At 33.8% G+C, this 17,275-nt stretch overlaps 2 protein-coding genes across 2 annotated transcripts; both read left to right on the forward strand.

The window, feature by feature from the left end:
• LOC132559837 (ectonucleotide pyrophosphatase/phosphodiesterase family member 5-like) lies at positions 1-2,717 on the forward strand. Its single transcript, XM_060224466.1, has 3 exons — positions 1-250; positions 1,043-1,776; positions 2,427-2,717. The coding sequence occupies exons 1-3, from the start codon at positions 1-3 to the stop codon at positions 2,715-2,717; spliced, it is 1,275 nt and encodes a 424-aa protein (XP_060080449.1).
• A 6,659-nt stretch (positions 2,718-9,376) lies between these two features.
• On the forward strand, positions 9,377-17,069 carry LOC132559822 (hydroxyacyl-coenzyme A dehydrogenase, mitochondrial-like). Its single transcript, XM_060224450.1, has 8 exons — positions 9,377-9,495; positions 13,274-13,402; positions 13,692-13,849; positions 15,257-15,383; positions 15,523-15,612; positions 15,824-15,896; positions 16,161-16,277; positions 16,546-17,069. The coding sequence occupies exons 1-8, from the start codon at positions 9,379-9,381 to the stop codon at positions 16,668-16,670; spliced, it is 936 nt and encodes a 311-aa protein (XP_060080433.1). The 5' UTR covers positions 9,377-9,378; the 3' UTR covers positions 16,671-17,069.
• The last annotated feature ends 206 nt before the right edge of the window (positions 17,070-17,275 follow it).

A 17,275-nucleotide genomic window follows, 5' to 3' on the forward strand; every position in this document is an offset into this window, starting at 1 on the left:
ATGGCACCACGACACGTGATTATTACAATGGTGTTAACAATTGTTTTCACTAATAGGGTGATACCAAAATTTTACAAAAAATACCCCAAACAGGTTATATTAGTGTCAATGGATGGCTTCAGATACGACTACCATGAGAAAGCGAATACACCCAACTTCGACGAAATTGAACGGAACGGCGTAAAGGCGAAATATGTCAACAGTACGTTTACAACGAAAACACTTCCATCACACTACAGCATTGCGACAGGTAATATAAGTTGTTAGTATTTTATATTAATAACTTGTATAACTGTAATCCATCATTGCTAGTACTAACAAAAATGACCATCAGTTCTGTTGATGATGTCTGCATTTGTTGCTTTAACTGGAATATTTCTTATAGAGAGTGACACATGTTTACGCTAAACTTAGAGAACGATATATGTCGTGTTTGTTCAAAGACACGTAATGAACTTGTCTACCTAATTCTAAGAGACCAAGTTTAAAACACGTAAGCACGTTGGTAGAGAGGTGAACACTTGCTGACTATCTTTTTATTAAATATAATTTCGATAAATTCACTGGAGCGTGTTTGTTTGTCGTCGTCAAGGTTGAATAACATAGAGCCTACAAATGTTAAAATAGATTTAGATCCACAGCTAAACACTTTATCATATAAAGATTAACGTCCCTTCATGTAGAATGACAAAATGCAGTTTTATGAATAATGGGACAAATGTGGTCAGTCATTCGTTTTTATATGAAATGTATAACTTCAATCGAAGTATTTCCAGCCAAAAATGCACAGACAAAAATCCAGCATGATGATTATGTTCTATATATAAAGAGGGTTCATCAGCTGATTCATACCGCTATACCAAAGATGTACAGATTTCTTCCCTTCAATATAATGGATAAAAGGAAAATAATAGGAAACAATTCCTCGTTTCCATTTACCAAAACAATAAATCGCAAAATGATATCTTATTAAGTTCACTGATACTAACTCTATACAAGAACAACATGTAGCTTAATCTGTTTTGATGGTGTTTTAACATAGGTTTATACCAGGAAAGCCATGGCATAATAGCAAACGACATGTATGACCCAGAATTCAACGATATGTTTTCTATAGAGTTATTTCCGGACTCCAAATGGTGGACCCAAGGAGAACCGATCTGGATTACAGCCCGGAAACATGGACTGAAGACTGGAACCATACATTGGCCAGGAGGATATATAGAAATACAAGGAATGCGTGCAAACAAAATCCACAAATACAATAAATCTGTGCCATTTGAGCATCGACTAGACATAGCAATCGAAATGCTCGTAAAAGACAATTTCAACTTTGTTGCCTTGTATTTTCACGAACCAGATAATACAGGACATAAATTCGGTCCGCAGTCAAAAGAATTGGTCAAAATGGTTGAGGAAATGGACTCACTTTTAGGGAAGCTACTTAATAAGTTAGAAGACAATGGACTTAAAGATTCGGTTAATTTAATTGTTGCCAGTGACCATGGAATGACAGCTACAAATTGGGATAATAAACTAATTAATATTTATGATGTAGTACACCGAACAATGATTATAACGACGTTAGAAATTGGTCCTGTTATGCAATTGATACCTGTAGAAGGGCAAGAGGATGAAGTCGTCAACGCCATCAACAAAAATGCAAACTTAAGGGCCTACAAGAAAGAAGACATACCGGAAGTATGGCATTACAAGAACAACCGTAGGGTCATGCCAGTACTGATAGTAGCGAACGAAGGCTGGACAATTACAAACGTAAGTTGATTTTTTTTCAACACTTATTAAATCTCTTTTTTGACATCATCTCGATACAAATAAATCATGTCTCTCATATCATTATCATCATCAATCTTGTATTTGCAGTGACGGTGAATTGATATAATTCGTCCAATGTACGCAAAGTTATACTACGACTTGTATCGCGTGAAATTCTTTATGCATGGCGTGAAACATATATAAGACTTAATTAGACACAGCTGACAATTTTCAATCGACCTTTAAAATGATGTAAGAGAGAAACTTTGTAGATGGTCGACACTTCCCGATGGACGAAAGTGTTAATATTGACTCATCTTGAATTTAAGAAATGACAAATATGGATTCTTTTTTGTTATGTTTTAAATTTCAAATCTTTTTATACCAGTAATTTTTGTTTTGTATTAACATGCTAGTTTTATGTCATTGCTTTACTTTACCCTGTGTCATATTTTCAGTAATTTTGAGGAAGACTTATTGCTTAAAATGCAATCCTTCTACAAGCGTATACAAACCCATACGGAGCAGAAAGTAGAAATTGCATGTAATTATCAATGGTTTTAGTTTGAGATTTTCGGGTTATCTGTTTCGGATGTGCAGATATTATATATGAATAGATAAGAAAAGTTTTTTTCTATTTATTTTAACAGGACACAGAACTGTCCAGAAAAATTGGAAGGATTGGCGACCACGGATATGACAACAGCCTCATTACAATGCAGCCAATATTCTATGCCATGGGTCCAAATTTCCACTCAGGATTTTCCGCACCGCCCTTCAGGACAATAGATATATATCCTATGATATGTAAACTACTTGGTATACCTCCAGCCCCAAACAACGGTACGCTGGACAATACAATCAGCTTCCTGTTGACTTCCCATGATGGTCCACAAATTTGTAATGGATTAAATTTGGAAGAAAAAAATCGTTTTCCCTGACAAAATCGTCAGTGTATGAATTAAATAAATAAATTTATTAATTAGAATATAATATACTGTTTTTGTATATTGTTACCATTATTCAATATCATTTAATAGACCCTTTGTATAACCCACAGCATCAACCGTTTGTTTCCTTAATAATTTATATAAAACTAATCTAATTATTCATTAATTTTTTAATTGACAAGTATAATTGAAGTATAATTATATATACGATGTATTAAAGATTTGTCTGATAAAACAACAACGTAAATATCAACAAGTCTTCACATGCAGAATCAATGAAACGAGGGTAAAATATTGACAAAAGTAGATTTACACAGACAATCCTGAAAAAGTTCAAGGAGAAAAATTCAAGGTAATGTCATGTTTACAAAATGAGAACAAGGTTACCAATGACACACCAGGAATACTTATAATCAGCAAACATGTTCAACTTATTATTGCAAATGGAAATAGAATAGTTCCAAATGATTTCATTTCGACGGCTATAAAACTGCCCCATAATCTTCATCATCCCGCATCTCGCGAAACCTTGAATTGTGAGATTATCTGTCAGGTGTCCATTTTTGCAGAGATGCTGTGATATTGGAAACACACCATTGAAACACAAAGGCAACTGCGATATTCAAATACTATAATTGGGGAACAGGTTTGCTACTATCTAGAAATGGAAAAATCGCCATAGGTAAATCAAATCATCAAAGTTCACCATGTTGTTTTTCATTGTAGGAAAATGTCAAGGTAAACGAATAATGTAGAAATGTAACATATCCTTGATCGCAATTCTGTTCTGTATCCAGCATTAAATGACACTGCATTAATAATAGATCTATTAATAGAATGTCTTGGTGGCTTGTTTTGTTGAGCTCTCAAATAAATTCAGCCTTGAATAAAATATTCAGTTGGAGGATAATTGCTGATAGTTTTGATTGCAATTATTATTTTTTTTCAAATCCTAGCCAACAATCTTTGCTTTACACGAAAACTGTCGTTAACCAAGTAACATCAAAAATATTGAACCTAGATTCTGAGTTTATTTTTTCACACAGGTCTAGCTTAATATCCAACATACACTGTACCTACTCCATAGAGCTTGGCATGTTACTCTGTTTCCGTCTTCCTCGACTGGCTCGCGCCGCTCGGTAAATTTAGAGAAAAGAAATGCAGATCCAGCGAGCATTATATATTAAATTACCTATTATTAGGAATGAAGAACACATAGGCTAGCTAGTTAAACCAACTACAAAGAGCGAAATGATAGAAAAACAACAACATTAATTCGTGTGAAGCTTGAAATTTAATGTAATGTATCTGCCTTACTCGACTGGCTCGCGCCGCTCGATGAATTTGGAATAAAGAAATCGTCTTTGGGAAAAAATTGTCTTCAGATGTAGGAACCAGTCACTGGGGCAGTAAATTGTGTATTATTATAAATAAACACGTACGTACATAGCTAAGAAAATTACAAAGAGTGAAAGGACAATGACTATGTTGCTTATAATTATCTTTATCAAAACATGTGGCTTCGATGAACATTTAGATATAGATGTAGTGCTAGAGTGTACAGCTAATATACTTGTTCACCATAACCATTTAACCAATTATCGAGATTATCTCGGCTTTGCCTCACTTGATAATCGATGGCTTACTCAGAAAATCAAAGATTTTGCGAAAGGATGTCGAGTGCTATAGACAAATTATTCTATTGTTTCGGGAGATGGAAATTGAATACAATTACAAAACCGACATCCGATTGTCATCGGAATATTATTGATAAACAGGATAGTAGACGCATATTGTTTGATAATTTGTATGATTTCGACGTATGTTTTAATATAGAAACGATCTTATTGTTAAATCTGTTCAAAAGTTTATAAAGCAAACGAAGCGTTTTAACACTACCTAATTCTGCACTGTTTGTAGTCGACACTGAATTGATATGTAATTGGTACAGAATTGATATAAAATTGATAAAAAAACCTATCTATCTCTTTTTCTCTTCTTTTCTTTCTATCCTATAAATCTCATCTTTTCCTCCTTTTGACAAAATGATTTAAACTTACAATAGTACGTCTACGAATTATTTATCTTCATATTTATAGTATAAATATGTGTTACGTCCAGTATATTGATTATTTGTAATTTCATTTATGGAGAAGAGTTCCTAAGTTGCTAAAACTTGTCTCTGATCCATTTATCTGCTACTGATAATAAAATATGTTTAAATCATAGAATAGTCTCACCATTGTTTACAGCTTTATCCTCTTTTTGCTACCAAGGCAAGTCAACATTGCTAAAAACTGGAGGTTCTAAAGCATCTTATGATTTATTAATTAACAGAACGAAAACTCTCAATAGCAAAGAGAAATGAAAACGGTTGTTGAGAACATTCTGTTTTTAATAATGAAAACCGGTTAAACAATAAGCATCGCCTTTACAAACCCGACTAAAACTATATTGCCTTTCACCATATTTTGACTACAAACTCATGTCTATTTTTAAGTAAAGATGATAGACAGCCCTCTCTGCAATCTCTGTAACTCTAAAACGGAAACTTGTATATTTATTTTGAAGATTTGTTTGTTTTTTATATTAATTTTCATAATCTAGATATGTTGTCAAAGACCTTATAAATACATTTACTGTTACCATGGAAACAGATAACCCTCATCACAAATTCCAGTTTTTCTTGGCCAATGCTCTGAAACTATTCAAGATAATTGCAGAAAACTTACATTTGTTACATTAGTAGTTTCTTTAGTTATGGGGAAGTTCACCATTTAAATACTATTTCTATTTCCATGGAAACAATTGGCGTTCAAGGTAATTACCTGTTACTCAAAACTTTGGACAGGCATCAAGCTAGTGCTCTAGTGCAAGTTCTCAATTTCAGTACATACCAAATAGAAATCAAGCTTGTTTTGATATTAACATATATCTGTGATTGTGTGCGGGGCGCGGGGATAATGTCACGTCAAACGACGAAATAATTTGGATTGAATTTTCTTCTGATAATAAGAAATATCTTTTATGTGTATTATATAAGCCTCCATGACAAAACTGCTGAAACATTCTCTTGATATATCCTTTGATTATACACCTCAGGTTATACTGACAGGGGATACTAACATTGACTTACCTACTGGAAATAACAATGATCTCACCTTCCTTAAACAACAACACAATTTAACAAACATGGTAACAAGTCCGACTAGAGTAACAAACAATACACATTCTCTTATCGATCCATTTTATATTAGTGATAATGTATCCTCCGATTCATCCATCGTTGTACCTGTTCTGGAAGCTATAAGTGATCACAGAGCTAGCATTGTGTTTCTATTGTCCTATCAACCAAAACCGAAATCTTTTAAAAGGAAAATATGGTTATACAGTAGAGCAGATATTTTAACCCTTCAAACTGAAGCTAGACAAGTAAACTGTGTAAATTTGTTTTCCGTCACTGATGATGTGAGCGAGGAATGTGTTTTATTCACTGAAAAACTTACTTCCATTTTAGGGAAACATATTCCTAAAAAACTTATAACTGTAAATAAAGTTAACAAACCATGGATGAACAGAGATATAAGAAAAGAAATTCAGCGGAGAAATAGATTAAGGAAGTATTTTTCAGAGTTAAAACCGCACATTCAGAAGCTAAATACAAACGTGCAAGAAACGAAGTAAATAACATGCTTAAACATGCTAAAACACATTTTATGATAATGTTGATGGTCTCATCCGTAACAGTTCAGCTAGTCCGAAAGTAAACTGGAAACTGGAAAGCGCATGCTCTTACAACGTAACACTTCTACCGACATACCTCCCTAACTAAATCCTTCTAACAAACACATAACTACTGATGACTATATCAAATGCAATGTCTTAAATAACTTCTTTAATTCTGTCTCTGACCTTATGACCCTGATGATGTCAGACCCTACTTTAACTATACAACTGACTCTTCCTTTACTGATATTGAAATAACAGAACAAGAGGTTTTAGACACTATTAATATTTTAGACATTAACAAAATAGCTGGTCCTGATGGCATAAGTCATAGAATGTTAAAAATGATATCTAGTGAAATAGCTAAACCTCTCACCCATCTATTCAACGAATCGTTTCGTACCTCTGTTTTTCGTGATTCGTGGAAATTTGCTTACGTGACAACTATATTCAAAAAGGGGGAACCTGAATTGGCAAATAACTACAGACCTATTTCTTTACTTAGCTGCATCGGCAAACTTTTTGAACGAATAATCCATAAACATCTTTATAACTACCTTTTCACTAATAATCTTCTATACAAATTACAATCTGGCTTCTTGCCAAATCACTCTACGACTCACTAACTTATTGAACTCTACCACAATATAATTTTAGCACTTGAGAATCACGAATCTACAGCTCTCGTTTTCTGTGACTTTTCTAAAGAGTTTGACCGAGTCTGGCATAATGGTTTGTTAATTAAATTAGGAAAATATGGAATAAGGGGTAAAGTCTTAGAATGGATAAAAAAACTATTTAAGCAACAGATGTCAATCAGTTGTTCTTAAAAATATTGTCTCTCGAGAAGTATGTGTTAAAGCCTGGGTTCCCCAAGGTTCTGTTCTAGGCCCTCTTCTCTTTCTTGCATACATTAATGATATTTCAAACACTCTTTTATCTATTACTAGACTTTTCGCTGACAATACTGCATTAGCATACTCTTCTAAACATTTACACGATCTAAAACAGGTAATAAACTACGACATGCAATAGCTGAATCTTTGGTCTCAAAAAAAGGTTAATGAGCTTCAATCCAACTAAAACTGAAATACTCATGATTTCTAACACAAATATACCTTCTAACCCATATTTTCTCTTTGACAACACACCCATTCCTATCGTTAACAAACACTTAGGAGTAGTTATAAACAGTAATGGTACTTGGAACTCTCACTTTGGTGACATTTTGACAAAAACTACTAAATATATCGCAACACTTAGGAAACTTAAGTACAACTTGAACAGAAAAAAAACTTAGAAAAAATATATCTTGTTTTCATCAGACCACTTTTTGAATACGCCTGCGAAGTGTGGGACAATTGCAATACCACACTTTCAAATAAATTAGAAAATATTCAGTATGAAGCAGGTCGCATAACTACAGGATTATCAGTATTTACTAAAAACATATTTACAGGGAGCTAGGCTGGCAATCATTGGCGGACAGACGTAAAAATAGGAAGTTATCTATGTTTTATAATGTTACTTCATATCTAAAATCTCTACTACCACCTACTGTGTCAAATTCTACAAATTACAATCTTAGAAACAGAAATAACATTCAAAATCCACTCTATATGCTACACTTATAAATTCATCCTTTATACCAAGCACCTCAGACTCCTGGAATACTCTACCTATCGAAACTAAGTAATCTGATTCTATCAAACAATTCAAAACTCTTCTACCTCATCTTACTCTCCCTACAAATATTATATAATAAAGTACGGGTATAGGCAAGTAAATATAATACATTGCCAACTCCAAAACCGCAGCAGCTCCCTAAATTATGATCTTTACAAAACACGTCTTCGACCTAAATCTTCTTGCAGCTGCGGACATCATTCTGAAGACTATAGTCATTACTTGCTTTTCTGTAACAACTTTGATCAATTACGTAATATAATGCTTCACTCTATTTACTGGTACAACGAAATAACTATTGAACACCTTCTATTTGGGGGCGAAAATCTCGATACTGATAAAAAATATTGTCATCTGTAGGTCTGTACAATAATTTATGTCTAGTTCTAAACGTTTCAGTCAGTTCTTAGCCGACTGGATTAGGAAATGACAGTCACCAAATCCACAGAATTACTGCCCCCACCCCTTACCTCAATTTTGTTTTCTCTTTCTCATTTTCTAAGCCTATCTTTAACTAAAAAATATGAAAAGTTCTAAGGCTATTGCGTGACTATCTTAATTTGTATGTTTTTATTTGTTATGGAAAGGCCGTAAGTCAGTTATTATAACTTTTGTCCAATCCTGTTGTATTTTGTTTGCAATAAAATTGATTTAAAGTAATGTCACGCTTTGCGTTATCTTGTCGTCTTTTGTTTTGTTCTTTTGTGCATGACTTATTAACATATGGAAACTTTTTATTTCAACTTATGAAAATCAAGCTTGTTGTAAGCATGCGAGGGGTCTAACTGTAGGAGGAAACCCGTATCCCTTTGGGGGAATAAAACCCCCGACGGCTAGGTGAAAGACAAGTGTGTTTGATCAGTGTTTTCTAGAAGAAGAAGAAGAAGAAGAAGAAGAAGAAGATGATGATGATGATGATGATGATGATGATGATGATAATCGGTAAATGTGTATATGCCGATGGTTTGTTAAAAACTTGCGAAATATACAACAAATTTTAAATCATGCTTCTGTGCATACATGGATCAGGCAGTTAAAAACGTGTATCTTTTTACCAACTTCTGCTCGCTCTTAGGCAGTGCCTATTAGTTTGTGTTACGAAAAAGAATCCCCCAAAACGTTGGGTATGTTACAGATGTGCACATGTGCATAATTACTTTCGGTTTGACAGGAACCGGAAGTGCATTGTATATCTCCCAACTCGGTGTGTGTCAGTCGTTACGGTAGACTCGGCGAAATCATGGCTCACTTCGTAAAGACATGCGTTCGAAGATTTTCCACGTCCGCAATGCGTGAACAAGCTATAAAGTGTGTGACTGTGATAGGAGGTGGGCAGATGGGAGCTGGTATTGCACAGGTAACTATTGTTAGTCGAAAACTGAGCAGCCGACAGTGTTACCTGAAAATTTGCACAGCGACCTTTGACCAGGACGGGTTCAGTTTAGAGCTATCTAGAACACGGTATCTACAGGGAAAACTATTAAACTGATACAACATTCTACTTGCGTATTCAGATTTTGATAGAGTAATTGCATAAACTTGTAAGGTAATTAAATGTTACTTTTTAGAAAATTTAAATAGTGCAACTGCCACATGGGATTCTCACCGATATAAAACTGTGAATGAGTCGTTATCGTTGGTTGACCCAGAATTGAAATGAACTTATCAATGTCGCAGCATGTTCTTCATGCCTTCAAGAAAACACATTAATCCTTCTCATTTACATGGTTGTAAAATTGCATGCTGGGTTATTTGTTTAATAAAATAAATACCCTTATAGTTTTACAGAAATTTATATTTGTCTACTTTATGTCTTAGTTTCCTCTGGTTCCAACCAACAGGAGTCGTTACACATTTTGATGTCTGGCGTGAATGGCTGTATATCTTGTCATTGTAATTTGTATTGGGTTTAATTTATTACAGAACACAATGCATAATTTATAAAAAGTAGTTTAGTTGAGGGCAAAATATCTGTTGAATTGTTTGTATTTTAACAAGACAAGAGAGGGGAAAATCAAAATTTCCATTTTAAAATAAAGTCCAGGATGCAAAATAACATGTGACCTTCAAACGCTGTTTCAGTGAAAGATGACATCATAATACTATGCCCTCCTATCTCCTCTGAGAAAGAGAGAGAGAAAAAAGAACCTCACATATATACACAAATTACTTGAAACAAAGATAGGTATTAGATGCAAGGATATTCCAATAACTCTAACTAAGTTAAAGCAAATCTTTTAACATCCTTAGAATCTCAAAATGTCAGATGCATGTTTTAAACAATTGAACTCTATTTTGTCAACTGCAATTGACTATTTTAAGAGTAAGAATGCTATAGATGCGTCAATCAGTCCAATCTTGCCTCCAGTGGATAACCAGAACACAAGGAGAAATGTTAAAAACTACATAGAAATAGATTCAGGACTAATATAAAGGGTCATGCTTTCAGAAAAAGAACTGACACACTTGGAACTCTCTACCCAACAATGATGTCTAGGCATCTTCCCTGAACTGAACTGAAATTAAGACTAAATAAACACTGTTCTAATCAACAAAGCTAGTTTTTATCCAGTTATGTGTAGATATTACATACATTTTATATTCCATCATCCCACTGCCTAATCACAAAGTTGAAGTGAAGTAGCATTAATATTCATCAATAGAAACATTTATTGTAATGAAGATGTAAGAACCGTGATCCAAGATTTTAAAGATGAAGGCTGATAATGAAGGCTGTTGCATTGCCTTATATTAAATAGAAAGCCCATCGGCCTGCCTTATCTACATATTTCAACTTTCATTTCAAAACATTTTATTCACCATTAATTGAACAGATATAATTTGTAAGCTTCAAATTAAAAATTTACAAAATACTGATATATATGTATATAACAAACTTATCATTTTGATTACAGGGATGATATAGGTATCTGATAATGACATTAATGTTCAATATAATCAAAAGTTGATAAAAGCATGCTTCAGACCAATTTTGAAAAGAATTCTGCCATTCCTGGAGATGGAGAATTTTTCAAATCAGACTAAATTTCCCATTTTGGGCCCAGCCCTCAGACCCCAGCTTGTCAAGATCCACCATTTCTACAAAATTGATTCCCTTTCCCACATAGATGATTCTTAATTTTCAAAACACTTACATCCTAACAGAGTAATGAAGTATTTCCCCTCTGCCCTCAAAGACTCCAAGGATGCTACAAACCAAATTCGGACAAAATCCAATCATTTCTATAGAAATAGAAGGATTTTAAATAGCTGGCTTAATTTTCCATTTTGGTCTGTGCCTCTGAAGCCCAGAAGGCCTTGACCCACCATTTATACCAAATTGGTTCCACCTTTCATCAAGGATGCTTCTTATCTTAATCATTCTTAACTTATGGCAATTTTTAGGAAAAATGATTAACAGCTCTTCAATATGGCATAAGCTCACAAATGGGACTAGAGATTCCACAGGACCTTGATGCAACATTGTTTGAACGTAACTTATCCTTTGAAAAAGTTAGAGATCTTTTCACTTGTTTTCTATTGTTTCTTTCATTTTTGTTCTTAATTACATGAAATTTGAAAATTCCTCTTAAGAAATAGTGATAATAATCTTTGTCAAATCAAAGATTGCTTATGGGCTATTTTGGGTTTTTTTCTGATCAGTTCTCATCCCAAAATCAAAAGGACACATGTAAAGACCAATGCGAACCTACATATGAAATTTGACAAACATCCATCCAGTATTTCGCACCAGAAATAGCAATTATAAGTTTTCTTTTTCAAAATCCAAGGTGACCTTTTGTCAGCTATTTTGTTTATCTGTTCAGTCTCAAAATCAAAAGGGTGTAAATATGGAGCCAACATTGGAAATTTAAGAAAGATTCAAGATGATCATTTGTTTATCTCATCAGTCTGAAAATCAAAAGGGCACAACTAGAGACTAAGAGGAACCTTCATATGAAATTTTAGAAAGCTTTGTTGACTACTTCTTAAGAAATACTGATAACAAAGACAACTGGCATAGAGCGATTTGAACTACCCATCATTTGATCATGATCGGTTTTAAATAAGTCACCAATTTGTGGTGATATCAACTATACAGTTACTCATGTGACTAGTAGTTTATTTTCACAGTAGCATAAGTAAGCAGTTTATGGTATGTTTAACTCCCAATTAAACAAGTAACTGGTGTCCTGATCTGTCTCCTAGCTTATTATCTTGATAGGAATCAGTCTATTAGTAACCAGTATATGACATATCTGATGGTCAATATATATAAATAACTTCTTTACTACCAGTAGATCTCAATAACTAGTGTATTGTAAATTTGATTACCTATTTATGTGATTTAGTAATTAGTCTATAGGTAACTAGTATATGATATATCTGATCACTTATTTCATATTTGTTAAACCACTCTATAAGTAACCAGTTATTGTATACTTGGCTACCTACTTAAATAATAATTGTGGTTTTATCTGATTTATTGGTAATCAGTTAAGTTAGCCAATTCAATCAAAATATGAGTAACCAGTTCTGGTATATACTCAATGTTTGTATTTGAATGTTTGTCTATTATGAAGTTCTCATTAGTTATTTATACATTTATCTCTAGTGCGATTTCACTATTAATACTTCAAATTTGCCTTATATTTCATGATGCTTGTAACCACATAGTAAATCAAGCCGACACAGCACAGTCTATATATTTATTTATTAAATAAAAATTCATCAGAAATGATATCAGATTTATAAATCTAAGTAGCCTGGAGAAACTACCTCTCTTACATACTATCCCCAACCTCATTCCACTCTCCCAACCCCTCCCCTCCTTACATTCCAATGATACCATCACTCGTTTCTTTCTGACCCCCTCCCCTCCACACTCTCCATTACCCCTTTTTCTATCCTCGCTTCATCATTTGTTTGTGCAAGTGAGAATGACCCAGTATATAATTATCAATTAATAAATAAGAGTTTATGGGTTTTTCATGTACATGTATTGTGTATGTTTGTTTTACATGTATAATTCTTCAAAAATAAAAAAATATATAAAAAAGAAAATGGTTTTTTAAAAATCTGATTTGATTAGTTAAAATTGGTCACGACTCCTCCATTATTTGACATTGATATAGGTTGCAGCAACTACTGGACATCAAGTTGTAATTGTGGATCAGTCTGAGGATATTCTAGCCAAATCCAAGGCTTCTATACACAAAAGTCTGCAAAGGGTAGCCAAGAAAAAGTTTGCTGAAGATGCTAAGGTTTGTTGTGTCATTTTGGACTCGGATTTCAAGCTAAAAAGTAATTTACCTTAAATTATTTATTACACGCTTTTATTTGTGTTTATATGACATAAAAGATTCATACCATATTTTAAAAGAAATATTGCAGTATACTTTTTGTATTTCCTCGACAATAATGTAACAAGTTACATTGAAATGTAAGAAATTCAGTTTATAAGAAGTTCAAACACTGTTTTAGTACATATCTTGGAAGATATCTGGGAAAAAATGACAATATTCATGAATGAGGATTCCACGACTGTTATAGGCTGGGGAAGCTTTTATATCTGAAGCCATTGACAGAGTGAGTATCCAAACAGATGCCTCCAATGCAGTTGGCAATGCAGATCTTGTTGTGGAGGCCATTGTAGAGAATATAGATGTGAAAAGACAGCTGTTTACAGTATTGGATAAGGCAGCCCCTCAGTAAGTATCATCTACAATCAGAATACAATGTATTTATCAATCTGAGTAAGACAGCCAAATACAACCATGATGCATGTATTCTTCATCCTGGGTAAGACAGCCAAATACAACCATGATACCTTATTCATCATCCTGGGAAAGACAGCCAAATACAACCATGATACATGTATTCATCATCCTGGGAAAGACAGCCAAATACAACCATGATACCTTATTCATCATCCTGGGTAAGACAGCCAAATACAACCATGATACTTTATTCATCATCCTGGGTAAGACAGCCAAATACAACCATGATATATGTATTCATCATCCTGGGTAAGACAGCAAATACAACCATGATACATGTACTCTTCGTCCTGGGTAAGACAGCCAAATACAACCATGATACATGTATTCTTCGTCCTGGGTAACACAGCCAAATACAACCATGATACATGTATTCTTCGTCCTGGGTAACACAGCCAAATACAACCATGATACATGTATTCATCATCCTGGGTAAGACAGCCCAATACAACCATGATACATGTATTCTTCGTCCTGGGTAAGAAAGCCAAATACAACCATGATACATGTATTCATCATCCTAGGTAAGACAGCCAAATACAACCATGATACATGTATTCATCATCCTGGGTAACACAGCCAAATACAACCATGATACCTTATTCATCATCCTGGGTAAGACAGCCAAATACAACCATGATACCTGTATTCTTCATCCTTCTTTGTTTTTTGTATGATTTACCTGTACCTATATAAGTGAGGGTTTCTTGGCACCAGGGATTTCATGGCTCAATTCTTGTATTAGGCTGTAATTATCAGTTAAATTGGACACAAATGTATTTTTCATGGAGGATGATTTGTGGATTTTTGACTTAAAATTCGGCTAAACTATCCTCAATAATCCAGAGGTTACACTCGCTCTCTGCACCCCTGGAACAGCTCATAGCAAAATTGAAATCACATGCAAAGTTATTTGATTGGTCTAGAGTTGGTTTCAGGGAAAAAAATAGACCAATCAGACTGATATGCTCCTTTGAAGGTTACAAGGGAGTGATACCCAACTTCAAAGCCACTACAACATACCATTATGGTATAATGTACATCAAAGCATTAAAATAGTCTTTGATCTTATCTACAAAGTGTCACACTCAGAACCTTTTATATTGCCACAAAATGCTCAAGGGGTGTGGAAAGCAAAAGTGATTGTAACCCTTGGAGTATTGAAGATGGTCTAATACATGCAAAATAATGAGTTCAATATTTTGATATTATGTGTGTATTAATATTCAAGAAAAATTCTGAGTATATAAATGCTTTCATTATTTTAATGTAGCCTATGGTACATATATTGTGGGAGCTGTGTGTTTGTTTCCTGATTGGACCAATTTTTTACTACAGACATACCATATTTGCCAGTAATACATCCTCCTTGCCCATCAAAGACATAGCTGAGTGTACACAAAGAATGGACAGATTTGGTGGTCTCCATTTCTTCAATCCTGTTCCGGTCATGAAATTGCTGGAGGTAATTGAGTGTGAAAAATTAAATTCATGTGTAATTGGAATCTGTCTACTTCCTATTTGGTATCTTTTCAAGACTTGAAATATAGAGCAATTAAATTCAGAGAGTCCTACTTATCTTGTACTGGTTTTTTTAATTTCAGGTTATCAGAATACCTCAAACCAGTGATGAAACGTTTGATAAACTACTGGCCTTTGGAAAAGCTTTGCAGAAAACAACTGTTAACTGCAAGGTATATCTGTCATGTGATGGTTGTATATGTCTGTGTATTACATGCATTAAGAATCTCACATTACTCAAAAATAAAAAAAAAGAAATATTTCACACAATCTGCTTTCACTGTTGACTATTTAAGCTTCGTTATGGGTTTAAACTTTTTATTTCCTCTTGATTCTTAACCAGTGTTATGATTATTATTGTAATATTTTATGATTAAACTCTAGGATACACCAGGATTCATAGTCAACAGGCTGCTGGTACCATATATGGCAGAAGCGGTGCGACTTGTAGAGAGAGGCAAGTTCTATACATTGTATATATGTATTACTTTTATATCAACAGAATATACAGAGAGTAACAAAAGTCAATATTATCTGCTGTCAGAAAGCAGGATTAGTTAATAACAGAAATTTTTGGTGTTTATTTCGATTAGTATTCAAACATTTACAACTATTTTTACCTTCATTGTCTTCAGGTGAATATTTTGAGTTCCTATACAATTTAAAATTTCTGTTCCCACTTGGTACAGATTAAGGTTTGTCTCTCTTTATGCCCCAATAGGTGATGCTACCACTCGTGACGTGGACACTGCTATGAAGTTAGGTGCTGGCTATCCTATGGGACCATTTGAGTTGAGCGACTATGTAGGGTTGGACACCATGAAGTTTATTCTAGACGGTAAGCAATTTGATTCAGTATAAATGAAATTGCTCCAGATTTTCAGAACTACCATACTATTAACTCTTAATCTCATACATAGTAACAGATATGTAATCAAGGATAAATCTAAGCCAAGAGATGGAGACCATTACTTCAAACTCAAGAAGTTTGAAAAAAAAGTCACTACATCAAAGTCTATCTAATTTTCACTGTCAACAGTGTTGTGAAACCTTTGACAGATATGTTAAATATCTTTGTTTATTGAAACCGTATTTTATATCTACAGGTTGGGCTGAGAAGTATCCAGACAATCCATTATTTGAACCAAGTGCTATGCTAAACAAGTTGGTTGCTGAAGGAAAGCTTGGAATCAAAACAGGAGAGGGCTTCTACCCATACAAGAAGAAGTAACTCTGAAAATGGCCAGTAATGAAATTTGCAGTGTTCTGCTGTGACCATAAAATTGTTAATTTGTGATTTGCTGATATGCAGTGATTGAAGACTTGTCTTTTAGGTGGGAACATTTTACAATGACACAATTTCAATAAAATTTTAATGAAAAGGAAATAGCAATGTCTTTTTTTTTTTTTTACAGGAATAGATATATTCTATACATCTTTCATTACCTCAGGTGATTTAACTGTGTCAATTGAGACCTATTCAAACCTATTCCATGTGCAGTTTAACATACTTATAATCATTGAAATTGGCATTTTCCAGTGTGCTATTCATGGATTCAAATTATAATATATTGTATAATTTTTCATAATGGTTGAACTTAATATGACTCAGTGAGAAATAAATTTATAAAAAAAAGTTATACTGTGTTCTGAAATATTTCTTTGTTACGACAACCCCAGCAAAAAATCTACTTGACTGTAGGACTCCAAAACTAAATAATTTCTACCCATTGTTCAGCCTCCTGCATATTGCTTCTAAACAAATTATCACTTGAATTAAATGGGTGGTTTCTAAACAAAACCTGAAGTCCTGGGGAGGGATAGATGTTTTCTGGA

The sequence above is a fragment of the Ylistrum balloti genome, unplaced genomic scaffold, assembly GCF_031769215.1.
Source record: "Ylistrum balloti isolate Yb309-2 unplaced genomic scaffold, AGI_CSIRO_Ybal_v1 Utg370974, whole genome shotgun sequence".
Lineage (NCBI taxonomy): Eukaryota > Metazoa > Mollusca > Bivalvia > Pectinida > Pectinidae > Ylistrum > Ylistrum balloti.

Excerpts from the sequence above, each read along its gene's own strand:
- LOC132559837 (XM_060224466.1), top strand. The coding sequence starts at position 1 with ATGGCACCACGACACGTGATTATTACAATGGTGTTAACAATTGTTTTC. Across the intron at positions 251-1,042 it reads ACACTACAGCATTGCGACAG|GTTTATACCAGGAAAGCCAT; the intron begins GTAATATAAGTT and ends GTTTTAACATAG. Across the intron at positions 1,777-2,426 it reads AAGGCTGGACAATTACAAAC|GACACAGAACTGTCCAGAAA; the intron begins GTAAGTTGATTT and ends TTATTTTAACAG.
- LOC132559822 (XM_060224450.1), top strand. The coding sequence starts at position 9,379 with ATGGCTCACTTCGTAAAGACATGCGTTCGAAGATTTTCCACGTCCGCA. Across the intron at positions 15,384-15,522 it reads CGGTCATGAAATTGCTGGAG|GTTATCAGAATACCTCAAAC; the intron begins GTAATTGAGTGT and ends TTTTAATTTCAG. Across the intron at positions 15,897-16,160 it reads GGTGCGACTTGTAGAGAGAG|GTGATGCTACCACTCGTGAC; the intron begins GCAAGTTCTATA and ends ATGCCCCAATAG.